This window comes from Drosophila busckii, chromosome X (genome assembly GCF_011750605.1).
Source record: "Drosophila busckii strain San Diego stock center, stock number 13000-0081.31 chromosome X, ASM1175060v1, whole genome shotgun sequence".
Classification (NCBI taxonomy): Eukaryota; Metazoa; Arthropoda; class Insecta; order Diptera; family Drosophilidae; genus Drosophila; species Drosophila busckii.
This window is the reverse complement of record NC_046608.1, coordinates 5435607-5453005: the sequence shown is the minus strand read 5'-3', so window position 1 is coordinate 5453005 and position 17399 is coordinate 5435607. Positions and strand designations below refer to the sequence as shown.

At 38.7% G+C, this 17399-nt stretch overlaps 1 protein-coding gene across 1 annotated transcript in view; it reads left to right on the top strand.

Annotated features, from left to right (window-relative positions):
* Window positions 1-17056, top strand: part of LOC108605380 (segmentation protein Runt) — a 32414-nt gene extending 15358 nt beyond the window's left edge. Inside the window, exons 4-6 of the mRNA XM_033294369.1 lie at window positions 3755-3955; window positions 15651-15833; window positions 15895-17056. Of these exons, the coding sequence (XP_033150260.1) occupies window positions 3755-3955; window positions 15651-15833; window positions 15895-16862 (1352 nt within the window). The 3' untranslated portion in view covers window positions 16863-17056. The remainder of the gene's footprint in view (window positions 1-3754; window positions 3956-15650; window positions 15834-15894) is intronic.
* Window positions 17057-17399: the final 343 nt, after the last annotated feature.

Sequence of the window (17399 nt, the reverse complement as noted above, 5' to 3'; positions counted from 1 at the left end):
TAGTCAAGGGTATAATAAAAAAAAGTAGAGCAAGCAATGAAGCTAGAGCAGCTGCCTGGTTAGAGACTGGTCGAGACAGTGTCTTTTGTTATTGTTGTTGTCGCGTATAAAATAAACATATGAATATTTATGGCGAGCAAGGCAAAAGCCGAAAGGCGAAAGCTATGCAAATAGCGTCAATTTTGGTAGCAGCAGGACGCCTGGGGACAGCAGCGCTAGTACTGTGAGGCAGCAGAGGGGTGTGGGTGGTGGCTGGGGGCGGCGCAAACATAAAGCTAAGCAGGTAGTCAATCAGTGGCAAGTGGGGGGCGGGCGACTGGCTGACAAAAGGAAAAGTGTTAAAATTATGAGCTGTTAAGTGTCTAAATACGCACGCAAGTATTTCTGTGTGTGTGTGTGTGTGTGTGTGTTGGGGGTGTTGGCTGCTTGGGGGTTGTCCGCCTCAGTGTGTATTTAAAATGTCATTTTGTTGTCAACCTCAGACTTCTTGTCTTATGTCAAATTATAATTATGGCGCCATGCTACTAACGACATTAACACAAACGGCAGCAGTGCCATTAAATTGCCTACACACAGACATAGAAAGAGCGAGTGCGTGTGTGTGTGTGTGAGCGAGCTAGACAGCAGCTTTGCCTTTATTATCAGCAACGAAAGTTAAAACGCAGTTGAGCAGCTACAGCATTTTCTATTACACTTGGCAAAATTGTAACGTTAAACGTTTGAAAAACTTTGTTTTAAAATCACTTAGCGCGCACACACACACAGACACACACATAGCTAGCAAGAGTTAGAGCGAGAGCGAGCGACGTAGCGCTGACTGCATTGTTCGCGTTTGCCTTTTGCTAAAGAGTGGTGATATTTTGTTTGTTGCCAAAATGCAACATTTTAACCAAGCACCCCCCCCCCCCCCCCCCCCCCCCCCCTCCCCCCCCCCCACTCCAGCACTCACGCCATTCGCTTGCTCACATAGCATACTTTGCAGCGCAGGCGACTTTGTGTGCGACTTTTAATGGTTTTCATCTTATTAGCAGCAAAGTTCTTTGTCGCCACGTCACGCCACGCCTACCGCCCCAGTCTCTCTCCCTCTCTCGTATATTTTGGCTAGCGCAACAGATTTATTTGCAATTTTTGCTCATTTGCCAAATGCCGTCGACACAAACATTTGAGCCTTTTGTCTTAGCCACTTTGCACCCCAAAGCGACACCCCGCACCCCCAACTGCCAACTGCCAACGCAGCAGCTTAGTTAGTTTGTTGACGTTTGCTAGTACAAGCTACCAACAACAACACCCCCACCCTTCTATGCCAGCTTGTTGCCGCTAAGGGCGCATAATTAAAAAAGTTTCATTTCATTTTGTTGGTTTTCTTGGTTCGCTTCGCTCTGTTTATGTTCATTTGTTTTCTTGTGTAGGTTTCTTGGGTTTTTCATCTTCACAGCCTTAAGCAACATACACACACACACACACACACACATACACATATATATGTATTTATATAGTTACAAGTGTGGGTTGCGCCTTTTGTCCTAATGATTACCGCCTTGTTGCGTTTTTTGCATGCTTCGTTTAATTTAATATTAATCTAAGAAGTTTGTTTGCACTTCACATCTTGTTGTTGTTGTTGTTGTTTTTGTTGTTGGCAGAAACCAAGACCAAGTTGCAAATGAATTTAATGGCTTCGCCGACTCTTTGCTCTTTGTGTTCTTGTTGTTTTGTCAACTTGGCTAGACATGCTCAGCTGTAATCATATTTAATATTTGCATTTCGAATCTCATTTATTTACGCTTGGCATCACTTTAATTTGCTACACTACAAAATACACACAAAGCAGTTTCAAATAAAATCAAAGCTTTCAAAAATGTGAACCAAATAAAGTTTAAATCAGCTAAGCACACGCATAAAAATAAACCATAAGCATTTAAAACAAGCTAAGCGCTTAAATTTAAATAATTCTATAGCTATAAATTTATATAAAAATAATTTCAAATTTGCAAAGCATAAAAATGCTGAGGCAACTTTAAGTTTGCATAAAAATAAAGAAAAAACAATGAATAAGCTAAAAATTTTAAGCAGCTAAGAAGTCAAATAAAAATGATACAAAATTTTGAACCATATCTCGCTAAATATTGAAGAAAAAAAGTTAAAAATTTGCAACCGAAACCCACTAAACATTTTTTTAATCTTTAAGCAGCTAAGAACTTAAATAAAAATAAACAAAAAACTTAGAGCGAACTCTGTTTAAACTTTAAGAATCTTTCAGCCGCTAATAACTCAAATTTAATCAATTCAGTAGCTAAATATTTGTAGCAACTTTAAACAAGTTAAGAACTCATTAACAAAATTATTTACAAATTTTAGTTCACTAAACCTTTAAAGAAAATCTTTAGCTTTGCAACAAAACTAACAAAAATATGCAAAATTTTGGCTGCAACTATAATTTTGTATTCAAATTTGAGCTGTGTTATCTTTAGACTGAACATTATTGTAATTCATTTTACGCTGCACTTGAGCTAAGCCTTTAATTATTAACAAAAGCAAGGGCTATGGATACTTCATGATATAGCCAGCAATGCTTATTTAGCTTGATTAACTGCAGCGTTTGGCAAATTCACACACACACACTTGCAATATTTCTTGTTGGGTTGAGTATGTCGATGAATTTGCTATTCACGCATGCCTGCCACACCCCCCACCCCCTCCCCACCCATGCACTTCACAAAGCACTAAAATTTACAGCCAGACAGCTGCGCACAAAGTGAGCCACCAACCCACCAACCCACCCACCCACAAACTCCCCCTGGAGTTTATGAATATTCCAAATATGAGAGCTCTGTATCAGCATATTAGAGTCCATTGACGTGGCTGTCATGGCAGCGATAGAGATTCGAACAGAGAGCCCAGAGCTAGCCACAATAGTTGTTGCCATGTCAGGAAGCTGCTGCTGCTGCTTAATATTAGACTTACCTTACTGCGCAGCAGCTATCGCTTTGTTAAGGCAGCAGCAGCAGCAGCAGCAGCAGCTGGAATTTCATCTCAATGCATTACCAAGCTGGCCCAGGTGGGTTCGTCCCTATCGTAAGCCACACAATTGTCACAGAAACTTCATCAAAGTTGTGAAAATTGAAAATGTACTGCAGCTAATGAGACAAGCGGAATGTCTCAAAGTCAAAAATTTTTGTTAAATTTTAGTGCAATTTCAATTTAATTTCAATTCAAGCTATTTCTAATGTATATCGATAGGCTAGCCAAGCGATACTATCGATAAAGTCAGCTTAAATGAATAAAACCTTTAATAAAGTCTTGCATAATTAAAAAGCTTAAATTATTAAATTTCTATTAAATTTCTACAAATTATATATAAACTAAATTTATATTTTTAGCTGTTTATATTTGAACTTAAAATGCAATATTATATTTTTATTAAATTATGCATTTATTATATTTATACAAAATTTAAATGTTATATACAAAATTTAAATGCGATTTATTTATAAAAAGTTTTTATTTTAATTTAAAATTCAATATTACATCTATAAAGTTTCTATTTTGATTTAAAATGCAATATTATATTTTTTTTTAAATTTATGTATTTATTTGTTTCATATTTCTTTTAATATGTACAGCATTTAAATGAGATTTATAATTAATTTATTGGGCTCTGCTGTCTTTCATTTTATTTTCCATACAAAATATTTGCAGATATTTAATTCTCTATACATTTTATTCTAACTGCGGCAACCATTTTGTTAATTTGCAGGCAAAAGCTTTACGCTAACAATTATAATCTCAACGAATCCGATACAGATAGCGACCTATACGAAGGCCATTAAGGTAACTGTGGACGGGCCACGTGAGCCGCGCTCCAAGGTGCGCCATCAGGGCTTTCATCCGTTTGCCTTTGGGCCGCAGCGCTTTGGACCGGATCCGCTTATGGCCGGATTGCCCTTTAAGTTGCCAGGTAAGTTAAGCCAAGGCCTACGATAGCGATAACGATATCAATATCGATGTCGAAATGGCCCAAAGGTGAAATGTAAATGATGCGCGCAAGGGTTATGGGGCTGGGGCTGGGGCAGGCTAATGATGTATTTCGATATTCAGCACCCACTTGCCCGGCCCACTCCCACTCCCACTCCCACTTGGGGTAGGCATTAACAAAATGAAAGACATTTGCATAAGCGTGATGACAAATGAGCGAGCAAACAGGCGCGCCAAACGGCGGCGACAGGCGTGCAAACAAATTCGAGTCGCTGCCACATTTGGTGGCAAGTGTGTGTGTGTGTGTGTGTGTGTGCCCTAAATATTCCAACAGACAGAGCATCGACAATTATACAACAAAACAACAGCTTGAAAAATCCATTAAAATGATTTTAATCCTTTAACGAGTCGCAAAACGACAACGACGACGACGACGACGACGACGACGCCGCCGACTTGGAGTTCAAGCAATTCCGTTAAGCATTCCCACCCCCATTTGTTGGGTCGCACCCTTAGCTTAGCAGCAGGCGTGCAGGACTTAAATTATTTTAAAGCAGCGACTGTTGCAACAACAATAAACAGAACTGCGAACAAGTCGTCGTCGCCTGGTGAACAAATCTCGTTTGATACGCTTTGATTTTATTAAAATTTAACAATTTTCTTGTATGAAATTTATGAGCCAAGCAGCAGCAGCAGCAACATTTGGGTGAATTGTTTTTTTTTGCTTTGTGTTGCTTGTTTGTTGTTTTCTCTTCTCTGCTTTTGTCTTTTGTTGGTGCTGCTTTTCGTGCTGTCGCTTTCACTTCATAGCAGCAACAGCAGTTGGCAGCCGCCTTTATGAACTGCGAATATTTTTGTGCTTTTATTAAAATGCGCAATTGTATAGAAGAATTTAAGCCCCCAAAGGCTTGACTCGACTCTCGACTCTTGACTCGACTCGACTTCGCTTCACTTCAGTTCAGTTGACTTCAATTTAATGCGCGGACAAGCTAAAAATCGGTCATAGCGCTTAAGTTACTGCAAGTAAATAAAATAGCTATGCTTTGCTATTTATTTGTTTATATTTATTTTTTATTATAAATAGATTAAAGCGTAAGTTTAATTATTATTTTATTTATTTTTTTTACAGCAATTTTGTTTTATATATATTTTTTATATATAAGTTTAGTACTATAGTTTAATCAATTGATTGAATTCAATCACGCTTGGCCTTCATACTTATTTATTTAATTATTATAATTATTTTACTTATATTATTATTATTGCTTATGCAAAATCTTACTTATTAAAATTCTTTTCTAATACATATTTCACACTCAATAAGTATTAATTACTTAAATTGATGTATAAAAAATACATTTTTTGTATTAAAAATAAAAGAAATATTCATTTTCAAAAAAAAAATTAAAGCAAACAAAATAATAAAAAAAATGCCTCAATATGCATTGGTATTGTGAGCTTGAAAGTATTACAAATTTAATATTAAATCAATTATTCAAATAATATTTTAGTTTTTAATTTATAATTGATTATTTTTGTTAATTAAAGTACGCAGCTGCTTTTGCTTGAAGCGTTAGCTTTGCTTAAAGTTCGTTGCATTTTGCTTAAATAGTAAAAATAACATAAAAAAATTAATTGCATTAAAAGTAGAAAAGCAACTAAATTCGAATTGTTCTTGCGCCAACTGCGCTCAAAAGCAGGCAACTAAAATTTGTATGCGCATTAAATATTTCATTGGCCACATTAGAAGGAAATTCAAAACTTAACAGCAGCTCAATCAAATGCAGTTGAGTGTAAAAGAAAAGTAAAGTCAATTTTATATGCTGAAATCGATATTCACATTGATTTTCTGCTTTAAGCTGGACCAAGCCATAGCTAAAAATTAAAAAACATAAAGCACTAAACTTGTGCTTAGCTGCCTCAAGTTTGTTGTTGCAAGTGTTGCTCTTATGCTTGGCCACAGAACTATTTTATTTTATTTTAGTTGCTTTTAAAAAACTTTTGTTGTCAGCTGCGACGAGCGACTTAAAAAACAGCAAAGTGACAAAGCAGCAGCAAAAAAAAAAAAAACAGTAGCTCAAAATTACATTAAAAACTAAAAGCACTATGTGTGCATGTGTGTGTGTGCGTGCGTGTGTGTGTCAAGTAGACAAAATGTATTTGACTCTGGAGTGCGCTGCGTGTCACAGAAAGTTTGCCAAATGATTAAAAGGACTCAACTGAACGAGCCTTGGCTCGAAAATAGTTTGAAGCGAAGCAGAGTGGCTGCTGCCTTGATGGAACGGAATAAATATAAAATGGCGTCGTAAGCAGTGCACATTAGTGACACAAGCAAAGAAGCCGCCACCCCAACCACCCCAACCACCCCACCCACCCAGCCAGCTTGCCAAGGTGCCCAAGGGGAGGCGACACATGTCAAGCTTGCGTCTGTGTGTGTGTGTGTGTGTGTGTGGAAAGTGGAAAATTTGTAACTTCCGCAACGGATATCCTGTTTCACACACATACGTGCACACTCACTCGCTCTCTCTCTCTCTCGCTCTTTGAACTTTGCTTCATCTCATCACGGCAACTAAAAAAGTTTCGCGCTGCGTTTTTAGTGAAAATTATATTAAAATTTTGCGCTTGATGTAATTTATGTCATAAAACCCATTGGCAAAGTAGACGACGACGACAACGACGACGACGACGACGCATGTGTGCATAATTACTTAGCAACTAACGTGTCTATGTGTGTGTGTGTGTGTGTGCGTTAATGTTTTAAATGAATTTTCAGCTTGAATACATTTTTAGCAGCATATTGTCTTGAGCGCTAGCGCTTGCTACATTATTTAAGATTAAATATATTTCCTTTTTTTTATGTTAACCCTTTTTTGTTGCTGCTGTTGTTGTTGTTGTTACCCTGTCAGGCACGTCAAAAGCAAAAGTCAAAGATCAAAGCATTCAACACGCAGACACATATGTGCGTGTGTGTGTGTGCGCTTATTGTTGTATTAGTGCTTGTTGCTTATGTGCATATGTGATCAGCATTTGCAGCTTCAAACTAATTAAAAATTAAAGTTACATTTAAAGTTATTGGCATCTTTTTATAGAAAATTCATTAGCATGCTTCAAGTTTGGTTTTATTTTTTTAGGGCATGCATTAAATAAAAAGTTTGCATATATTTTTAGAAGCTTATGTGTGTTAAGAGTTAAAAGCATAGGCGTAGTCAGTAAAGCGCAAGAGGTGTCGATGATGAACAAATTATTTATTATTATTTTCAAGTCTTTTGTTTTATGCAATGTCAACTACAACAATCAACATTACACCAACAATTACAACAACACGCATGCATATGACAGCAAAACAATAAGAATAACAACAACATATTTATTATTGTTGTTGTGGTATAATTATTTAATATCCAATAAGAAAAACAACAACATATTTTGCTGCTATTATTATTGTTGTTTGTGCTAATAATTGTTGAACAACGCATATTAACGTTGTTTTTGTTGTTGAAATTGCAGTTGTTGGTGAAATAAATAATAGCGCAACAATAATATAGTTGGCTTTTATTGTCGTTAATATACATTGTTGTAATTCTTGTTGTTGGTGTAATATAGTTTGTTGTTGTTGAAATTCTATTTGTTGGTGTAAAGCAGCAATAATATATTTTGCAGCTATTATTGTTGACTTGATATTTGTTGTTGTAATTCTTGTTGTTGGTGTAAATGAATATGAGAGCAACAATTACTAATACAACAGCAACAATAATACATTTTGGTTCTATTGTTGTTGTTGTTGAATTGATATTTGCTGTTGGTGTAATATTGTTTGTTGTTGTGGAAATTGTAGTTGTTGGTATAAATTAATATAAGAGCATATAATAATATATTTTGCTGCTATTGTTGTTGAATTGATAGTTATTGTTGTAACTTTTGTTGTTGGTGTAATATTGTTTGTGGTTGTTGAAATTGTAGTTGAAACAAACCTGCTGCCAACTTAGTTTTCCAATGCTTTAAGCTCGGCATATTTATTATGTAAATTTTTAAGAAACTGTTTTAAAAAATTCGAAGAAAAAAATACAGTACTGCGCCAAAATCTTTTGAAATGAGTAACTAGCCATGGCAACGGTTGAACTAATTTAACATATTTTTTAATCTAAGTGTTTTCGAAGATTATGATTAATATTTCTGTGAACAAAATGAATGCAAGTGGGCGTAGCTTTAATTTATGAAATTTAAAATATTAATTACTTTATATTTAAGTTACAAAACTCGAAATGCATGTCAAGCTTCAACGCTTTAGGCACAAAATACAAAGCGCGCTGATTAAAAATTCGCTGTAAACAGGTGTCAAGCAAAGAATTAATTTTATTTACAACTCAAGTTGATAAAAATTCCAGCCAGCCTGCTTATAATTGTGGATTGACTGACTGAGTGAGAAAAGAATTTCCAATCGTTTGCGCCTTGCGCTTTCACTTGCATTTGCAGTTAATTTGCTTTCATGTTGCTGCGGGGTGTCCTTTTTTATTAATGTCTGCATATTTACTAAGTTATTTCTTTATTTTCTTTTTTTTTTTTGTAGCTATAGGCGCAACAGTCAATATTAAAGGGTTAAGGGTTAAGTATGCTGCAGTCTTTAAACAGCTTCATAAACTTGTTCAGCCAGCCCAGCCCAGCTCAGTCCTCCCACCCACTCTGAGGCAGCCCTTTACAATATGCATGTGCAAAAACGAAATGATTTAGTACATCTAATCAAACATGCAGACAGACAGACAAATTTGCACAGTCACTGTGCGTTGGGGTGTGGGTGGCTGGGTGGTTGGGTGGGTGGGTGTTTGGGTTGGCTACAGCTCAATTTGGCGCTGGCAAAAGAAAATTTTAAAGTCATCGTCCTTAGGTGGGTGGGCGTGGCAGCAAGGCTCGCTTCTGTGTGTGTGTGTGCGCCCCCCAAGGACATATTACAGCATTGATTCAATTTCATGTCAATTTACGTGTCAATGCGACACTAATACGCTCTGGGGTCGTGGCTGTGCGCGCTCGACCCCTGACCCCGTGACATGTGCTGTGAGCGGTGTGCGTTTAAAATTATTTATAACATTTGCGAAAATATGTTTGCCAAATGCCAACAACAACAACGAAAGCAACGAAGCTGTCGCTTTGCAATTTCTTTTTGGCGCGCCCTGCAAAGTATGCTACACATTTTTTTTTGATACGTTCGCTTGGGCTGTAATAACTTGCGGCCTGTTACGCTCAACATATGTGTGTGTGTGTGTGTGTGCGTGTGTGCCAACCCCCAAAGTATTGACAACACTTGTGTGTAACGGTAAAATTTGTGCGTATTGTGCGTGTCCCATGCCCTTGGCAGCGACCCAAAGCGAAAGACAAAGGCGCAGGCACTGGCACTGGCACTGAAATTCTTTTGGGGTCACATACCAAAAGCCAAATAGCAACAAATTTGCCAAAACAATTTGCAAATCTATAGCGAATACGTGTAAATACTGATATGACAGCCACTTGACAACAACAAGCTGTTAGCAAAGCGTTCAACTGCCATTTGTCGTGTGGGGTGGGTGGGTGGTGCACCTGTAGCGAAAACATAAAGACATGAAACCCAAGACGGTGTGACAGACTTTATTAGGTGCACAGCCAACAGCAGCAGCAGCGGAGTTGATGAACTAAACGATCAGCAGCTTAATAAATTGAATAGCTTGCAGCTTAAGCAATAAAAATAATGTGCTATGCTTTAAATTGTTTAAATTAATATTTAGTGCAGTTGCTAATTAGTTACGCTGAAAAGTAAGCAATTGGATTAGGCTTTTTAAATTTTAATTTATATTTGACAATAGCGAGAAGTTGAAATACATTTTCGATTAGTTGAATTATAAATTAAATTATTAATTGTCAATCTGAAGTGAGAAAAATAATTATTATTTACTTATTGATAACTATTGCAAAAGAATATTCAATACATTTACTTGTAGTTGAAAATCTTATAAAAAACAAATATGTAGGTTCTATCTTCAGAATATAATTCAGAACTTAATTATTGATTTTAGTATTTGCAAATGCATAAATCATGTGAAGTATTTTATAGCATATAAATAGTAAATGCAATTAATAATTAAATATTAGTTGCTTGATTTTTATGCACATAAAAAATTGTATAAAGAATTTGATTTGATTTGAATTGTTTGCTAGTTAAATAAAATAATTATAACATAAAGACTAAAATTGTAAATGGCAAACAGTTGTTCTCGTTGTTGGTTTTTAATGTTTTTAAATTTAAATATTGATAAGAATGCATTTTATTCCTAAATAAATATTAAATAAATAAAATGCACGCACAGCGGCTACTTTACAATTTATAATAGCCACTTGTTTTCTAAAATTGTTGATTTGTCGACTTAGGCCCAATTTACTGTTTACTGTATTTTAAATTGACAGGACAACAGTTATAAGGCGCTTATATGTAGCTCAAGTGTTTCGACCATTTCGACATGCCTTAACGCTTTCTGCAGTTTAGAGTCTTAGAACTTATTATAATTATTATTAATTGAAGTTTTAAATTGCAGTTCAGTGGGTAACGCTCTTGCTTTCATTTCATATGCATTTGCTGCCGCTCTCTCTTTCTTTCACGCTGTTTGTGCGGCTTGCAATTGTTATTGTTATTGTTATTGTTGTTGTTGCGCTGATATCTCAATAACAACTCAAAAAAACGTTTGAAAACAAAAAAAAAGCAAATTTTACCGCAAAGTGCGCACCAAAGTAAGCAACAACGCAACTGAAAGCAGCAGCAGCACCCAAAGCAAAGCAAAGCAAAGCAAAGCAAAGCAAAATCAACTGAGCGAATGCCCAAGAGCTCAACGTCGCTGCCGACGCAGCTGGCTGCTGCAGCGCAGGCGTCGAAACTCAGTCGCGCTCACTCACTCTAGCCTACGCTCGTTTGGCATAAGCGCTCTCGCGCTCGCGCTTTTGAGTGAGTTTAGACTTTGAGTGAATTTCCCCTGATTCGTCAACGCGCTCAAATGTGTGCGTGTGTGTGTGTGTGTGTGGGAGCACCACGCGCTGCCTGCTCACTCACCACATTTTGTGGTGAGTTAGAAGCCGGCGCTGCCTTGGCGTGTAGCAATTTTTTTTTATTTTATTTTTTTTTTGCTGCTGCCGACTTTCCAAGACAGCATCTTGTGGTGAGAAATTGTTGCGCTTTGCGTAATTTTTCTCTGTGTGCGTGTGTGTGTGTGTTTGCTTTCTTTGGCTTTGCGCTGAGCGCCTTTCGTTTTCGTTTTCGCGCTTTGCCGTCGGTAAACGCCAACGTCAAGCGCACTTTGCCGACGGCAAATGCAAAAAGAACTTGCAAGAAAATATAAAAATAGGCAAATATATATATATATATATAAATATATATGTATTTTTTTTGTTGTCAAAAAATAAAGTAAAAGCGTGGGCAGCTGAAAGCTTTTTGTGGCGCACCAATGGCACCGCGTTATGCTCCGAGACACACACACACACATGCTGCCCCCCGCTTTGTCACCGACGAATACCGTTACGTGGTGTGTGTGTGTGTGGCCGAAGAAGAAGAAAGGCCCGACCCCAAACTGACACCAAGCGCGGCTAACCCTTTATCGCACATAGGGTTTCCTTACAGGACCGCATATTTAGGTTTTTGTGCTGGTGCCGCTCACTCTCGCGCGCTCTCGCTCGCTCTCTCCTGCGCGCTGCGATTTCGACCATTGCCCGCTTACTTATATACATATGTATATATATATATATATATATATTGGTTGCCTTGTAGGTTTGGGTTACCAAAATCGACGTGACGTTATATTATATGGCCCAACACAATTTGCTCAATGTCGGGACGCCCAAGCCCGCAGCCTTAAGTAGCACTCGACACACACACACATACACACAACGACGTGGGCGTGTCTGTGTCTCCAACTCGCTCTCTAACTGTGTTTGTGTGTCTGTGTGTGTGTGTGATCGTCGTAGTTTTGTGGGCTGTTACTGCTGCCATTTTGTGTGACAACACAACTAAAATCCAACTATAAAATTCCCCCCCCCCCCCACACACACACACACACACACTCTTTCCACTCTTTCGTTATATATATCTGTCTCTTCCTATATACATATAGCTATGGTAATGGACTCTGCTTTGGTTAGAACTTTCTAATAATATGTAGCACACTAGAAAAAAAACCAGAAAGCAATACAATAATGAGTGCTAATGCATGCTCTAGCTCTAGCTGAGAGTTTCAGGCATTAAGTAGGTTTTAGTAGCATTAAAATATTACGTATACGACTAATGCAACTCTCAACGGTATGTGGAGCAATTACAAAAATTTGTATAGCTACTGCACTTAGCAGCGTAAAAGATTTAATCTTATATGATTAACTAATTCTAGAACTTTATTTTTTAAACGCCACTCTAATTTGTTATTTAATTTTGAATTTTATTATGCCCTTTTTTGATTTATCAAATTAATTTAACAAATTAATTTTTAGGTATTTTTCTATTATTTCCAAAAATAATTTAATAATTATATGTATATATATAAAGTTAAAAAAATTTTTTAGCACTTTATTTTTATTTAATTAATATGGTTTTTTATTTAATTTTTTTTCCTTAATAAATATACGTATATATTTTTTATTCCTAAATAATCATATAGTTTTAAAATACTTTTTTCCAATCATTTCGTAATAATTATACAAACTTATTAGTAATTCAAAATAGCATTTTCCTAAATACTCTTTTATATATTTTATTATTCTAGAGCTTTAGTTTAGTTTTTTAATTGAACTCTTCTGTTTATTCAGTTCTCTATTCTTAATTATTAGTATTTAAATAAATATGCGTATAAGTATTGAAATTAAAGGTCTATATTAATTTGCTTATTTTTAATAAGCAAAAAATTACTACTATATAATAGTAATTTGTTAATTTTTTATAATCACAAAACTATTAAAACAAAAAAATTAATACAGCGCTTTATTTTTAATACGCCATCTACATTTATTTATAATCATTTGTAATACGCTATGCATTTTATTAAATTCACTATAGTTTGTATATTTTATTATTTTTTACTTTAAGCAGAAATTCTAAGAAAAACTGAACTGTTTTTATTTAAAATGATTCATATATTATGAATTGAATTTTATTTGTAGCAAAAGCAACTGAAAAATATGCTTAAAATAAATTAAATTTATAGCAAATCTAAGCTAAGTATGTACTAAGCTTTAATTGAATATTATATATTACATATGTATATATATATATAAGCTGTGCGAGCTAGAGATCAATGACAGCTGGCATTGATTACTGGCTGGCGAAGTTTTCGGCCCCATCAAGATCCCAGACAGGCAGTTGAAGTTGCCAAGTCTGGCGCACACATTTGTTTGACCTACATACAAGTGCTTAGGCTGCTGCTGCTGCTGCTTCTTCTTCTTATCATTATACTTGTAACATTGAGTGTCATATGAAAGACGCTGACGACGACGGCGGCGGCGACGGCGACGGCTGCTGCTTTGAAAATAATGCAGCATGCCAATCAAGTAATGCAGCTAAGCTGATTTTGAACATGTCTATAAATGTGTCTAAGACGTTGCTGCCGCTGCCGCCGTCGCTCGGAGTGAACAGCAGTGTTGGAAGCTTCTCGTTTTTGGCCACAGTTAGTGCCTGTCTGACTGGTTGGCCTGGTTGGTTCGTTGGTTGGTTGCTGGTGTCACATTTTCGGTGAAATTTTGGTTGCAAACTTTGGCAAAACTTGGCCAAGTATGCGGCCTCAAGTGCGACAGAGCAAAGACGCAGAGCGAGTGAGAGAGCGAGCGAGCGAGCGAGAGAGCGCAAGTATAAGACGCCAATGCGGCGAGTGCGAGTGCAAATGTTAAGCAAGAGCGAGAGCGCAAGCAATTGGCGCACGTCTCAGCAGTGAAAGCGAGATAGCGCAAGCGAGAGCGCAATAGAGAGTGCTCTCCTCCATGTGGGCGTATGTGTGTTTGTGTGTGTGTGTGTTGTGGTCGGTCTGCGTCTTTGACTGCAGCGAGAGCAGCTACGAATTATGCTCAATGTTTGTTGCCTTGGCGTTTTCTTAAGTGTGCGACACACACACACAGCCAAGCAATGAGTCAACGCCGCAGTTAGCGTCGCTGTCGACCGCCGCGTAGTATGTGCGGCGACCCCCCCGCTCCAGCCACAAATGTGGGCTGCCACTTGATAGCGGGCAACACCGTTAGCCTCTAAGCAGCGCCACATTGCCCACTGGACTCGACAGACTTTTGCTGCTTTCGGTATAATTTTAATGAATTTATTTAAGAGTTTTGCCCGGCGCTCTTGCGCTCGCTCTCACTCTTACATTGTCTGCTACGTTGGCCGCCTTGGAGCTTCTCTTATTGGGCATGCTGATCGCTCAGATTGCATTTACATAAGCAGCAGCAGCAGCAGCCATATTGCTGCTCCTTGGCCCAGCCTTCAACTACATCTCGCTCTCTCTCTCTCTCTCTCTCTCTTTCTCTTTCGCTGCCTGCATTCTCGTCTGGCGGTAATGCTGCCCAATATTGTTTTGCCCACGACCAAAATGTGCGGCAACGTTTTTGGTCTTGCACAGTGGGCTATATGTGGTCTAACTCGCTTTCGGTTTTTGGCTTTGGCTTTGGCTTTGCTTTTGACTCTGACTCTGACTCTGACTTTGAGTTTAGCATTTGGCATTGGCGCAGCGCCTTTTGCACTTGCACTTGCTCTTGAATTGTCTTGCCAGGCTCTTGGCCAGATTTTTATACAAGTCGAGAGTCTTTACTTTAAAATTAATTGCATAAGCTTAATCAGTTGCATTTTTACATAGACAAAACAGACAATATAGCAGCTTTTATATAATTAATATTTATTTTATTATTTTATTTTATTGCGTTTATATAAAATACAAAAAATACATGTTAAGTATTGGAAAATGAGCAAATCTTAAATACAGTTATACAATTAATATAAATAAATGAATATATTTATTTTTACTTCATAATAAATACTGCAGCATTTATTTATATATAAACAATAAAAATAAGCATTAAACTGTTTTATAAATATTAAAAAGTATGAACAAAAAATATTTCTTTTCTTATTTAACTTCTCGGTTTACCTTTTATCTTATTTAATTAATTTGTAGATGAGTTTGACATGTTTATATTTACAACAAGTGATAAAAGTTTTATTATAAAAGTTATTAAATATTAAGTAATATGTTTTTATTTTAAGTATTTATTATTAAATAAAATAAAAAAATATTGCTTAATAATAATTACACTTCATTTGAGTGCTCCAATTTGTATATAATAAAAAATGTTCATATTTTATTCATTAAAAACGTTATGATTGCAATATATAAGAAAAATAACTTGACGATTTAATAGCTAATGCTTAAGAGTTGAATTTAGCTATATTTAATTTAAGTAGCACTAGAGCAAGTGAAAAAATGTTGAACAAGCAGCGAGCAGTGCGTATACTTAATATTAAACTGCAAGTCGATTTGCCAGCAGCGTAATGAAAGTGAAACTCTGACTGACCATAAAAAGTTGCAACTGGCGTATACTTAATATTAAACTAGCGCATATTTGCTAGCTGAGTAATCGATAGCAAAATGCGCACATAATTTAATGCTGGTTGCGTATACTTAATATGCAATTGCTGCTGCTTGCAGGCTTCGCGCATCATCTGGTGGGCATGCATAGTCATCTGCATGCGCCGGACTGGCGAGCACACATGGCACTGGGCGGACGTCCAGGATTTCCAGCGGCGCCATTCTTTGCGCATCATCATGCGGCAAGTTTTCCCAGCGCCGCAGCCGCCGCCGCCGCCGCCAGCAGCCTGCGTGGACTTGGTGGTAAGTTGGGCTAGAAATCACTACCAGAAATCACTAATTTGATTGCTCATCGCTTTGGCAGACAATCAGCAGCCGCTGTCGACGCAGGTGGGCGCCGCGCATAGCACAACAAGTCCGGAGGGTTCGCCCACGACAACGACGACAGCGACAAGCGCCACGCTGAGCGCCTTTGTGCAGCCTGTGACGACGACGACGCCGCCGCCGCTGACGCTGCAGCAACATGACAATAACAACAACAACAACAACAGCAGCAGCAACATTGATGCAGGATTCGAAAGCGACATCATTTCGGTGACGGGTTCGCCACGCAAAAGCGTCAGCTCGCTAACGCACGATGAGGAGGAGCTGGAGCTGGAGCCGGAACGCAGTCGCAGTCCAACGCTGCTTAGCGCTGATGCCAGCAGCGTTGCCACACTAACAACAGCGGACTCGACGCCCAGCGCTGCTGCTGGCGGCGGCGCCTTCACTGCGCTCATACAACGCTCCAAGAATCCGAGTGAACTCTTTGGCGGCTTTGCCAGCGCTGCGGGCGCTGCACACTTTGCACCCTCGGCGCACAGTTTTAATCCTGCGCTGGCTGCGCAGCTTTTTCTGCAGAGTCCGCTGCTGCCGCAGTCGAGTCAGTGGCTCTACTCGCAGCTCTATGGCAACTATAGTGAGCTGCCTTGGCTGCGTTCAGCTGCCGCCGCCGCTGCCGCCAGCTCTGCGCAGCCGGCAGAGAACTGCAGTCTGCCCGCTGCCGCTGCCGCTGCCGCTGCCGATGCCGACGGCGTTAATCTGATCAAGCGCTGCGTCACGCTCATCACGCATAATCCGCCGGATAATGCCGAGAATGCCAATCCGAACGCCAATTCGCCGCCTGTTAGCTCCACACGCCGCTCGCCCTCGCCCGCGCCCTCGCCGGTGGAAACCATCGATCTGGACGACGTCAGCACCACATCGCGCTCCGCCAGCGGCAGCTGCGGCGCCGGCGGACCCATGCGCACCCGCACGCCCAAGCCGACAACGGACGTCTGGCGTCCCTACTAGCGGCTGGCGGCCGCCTTGCTGGGCAACTGCCTGGCGGCGAGCAATGAACCCAAGGCGGACCGCAGCGGCAGCAGCTAGAGCCGGAGCAGGGCTAGTTCCGTTTATAGTGCATGGGGGTGCTTTGGCGGAATTTCGTTAATCAATAGATTCCAAAACTGAACTGACTTTCAATTTACATTACTTATTTATTTTTAATTTTTATACACTTTGACATTTTTGTAAAAAATGGAAAAAGGGTATTTGAAATGATGTTGCTCAAATGTATGTAACAGGCGAGAAGGACGGCGCTGGCAGGACCCTATAAAGTATATATATTCCTGATCAGCTCGACGAGCTGGAGTTTATATAGCCGTTTATACATGTCCGTCTGTCCGTCGGTCCGTCCGTCCGTCCGTCCGTGTTGTGAGCTGTGTTGGTGTTTCTCAGCAACTATAAGAGCTAGAGCAACCAAATTGGTATGTAGGTGCTCCTATATCCAGGACACTACGCTTTTATTTTATTTTTTTTATTTCCTCCCCCCCTCCCCCGCAATCGAAA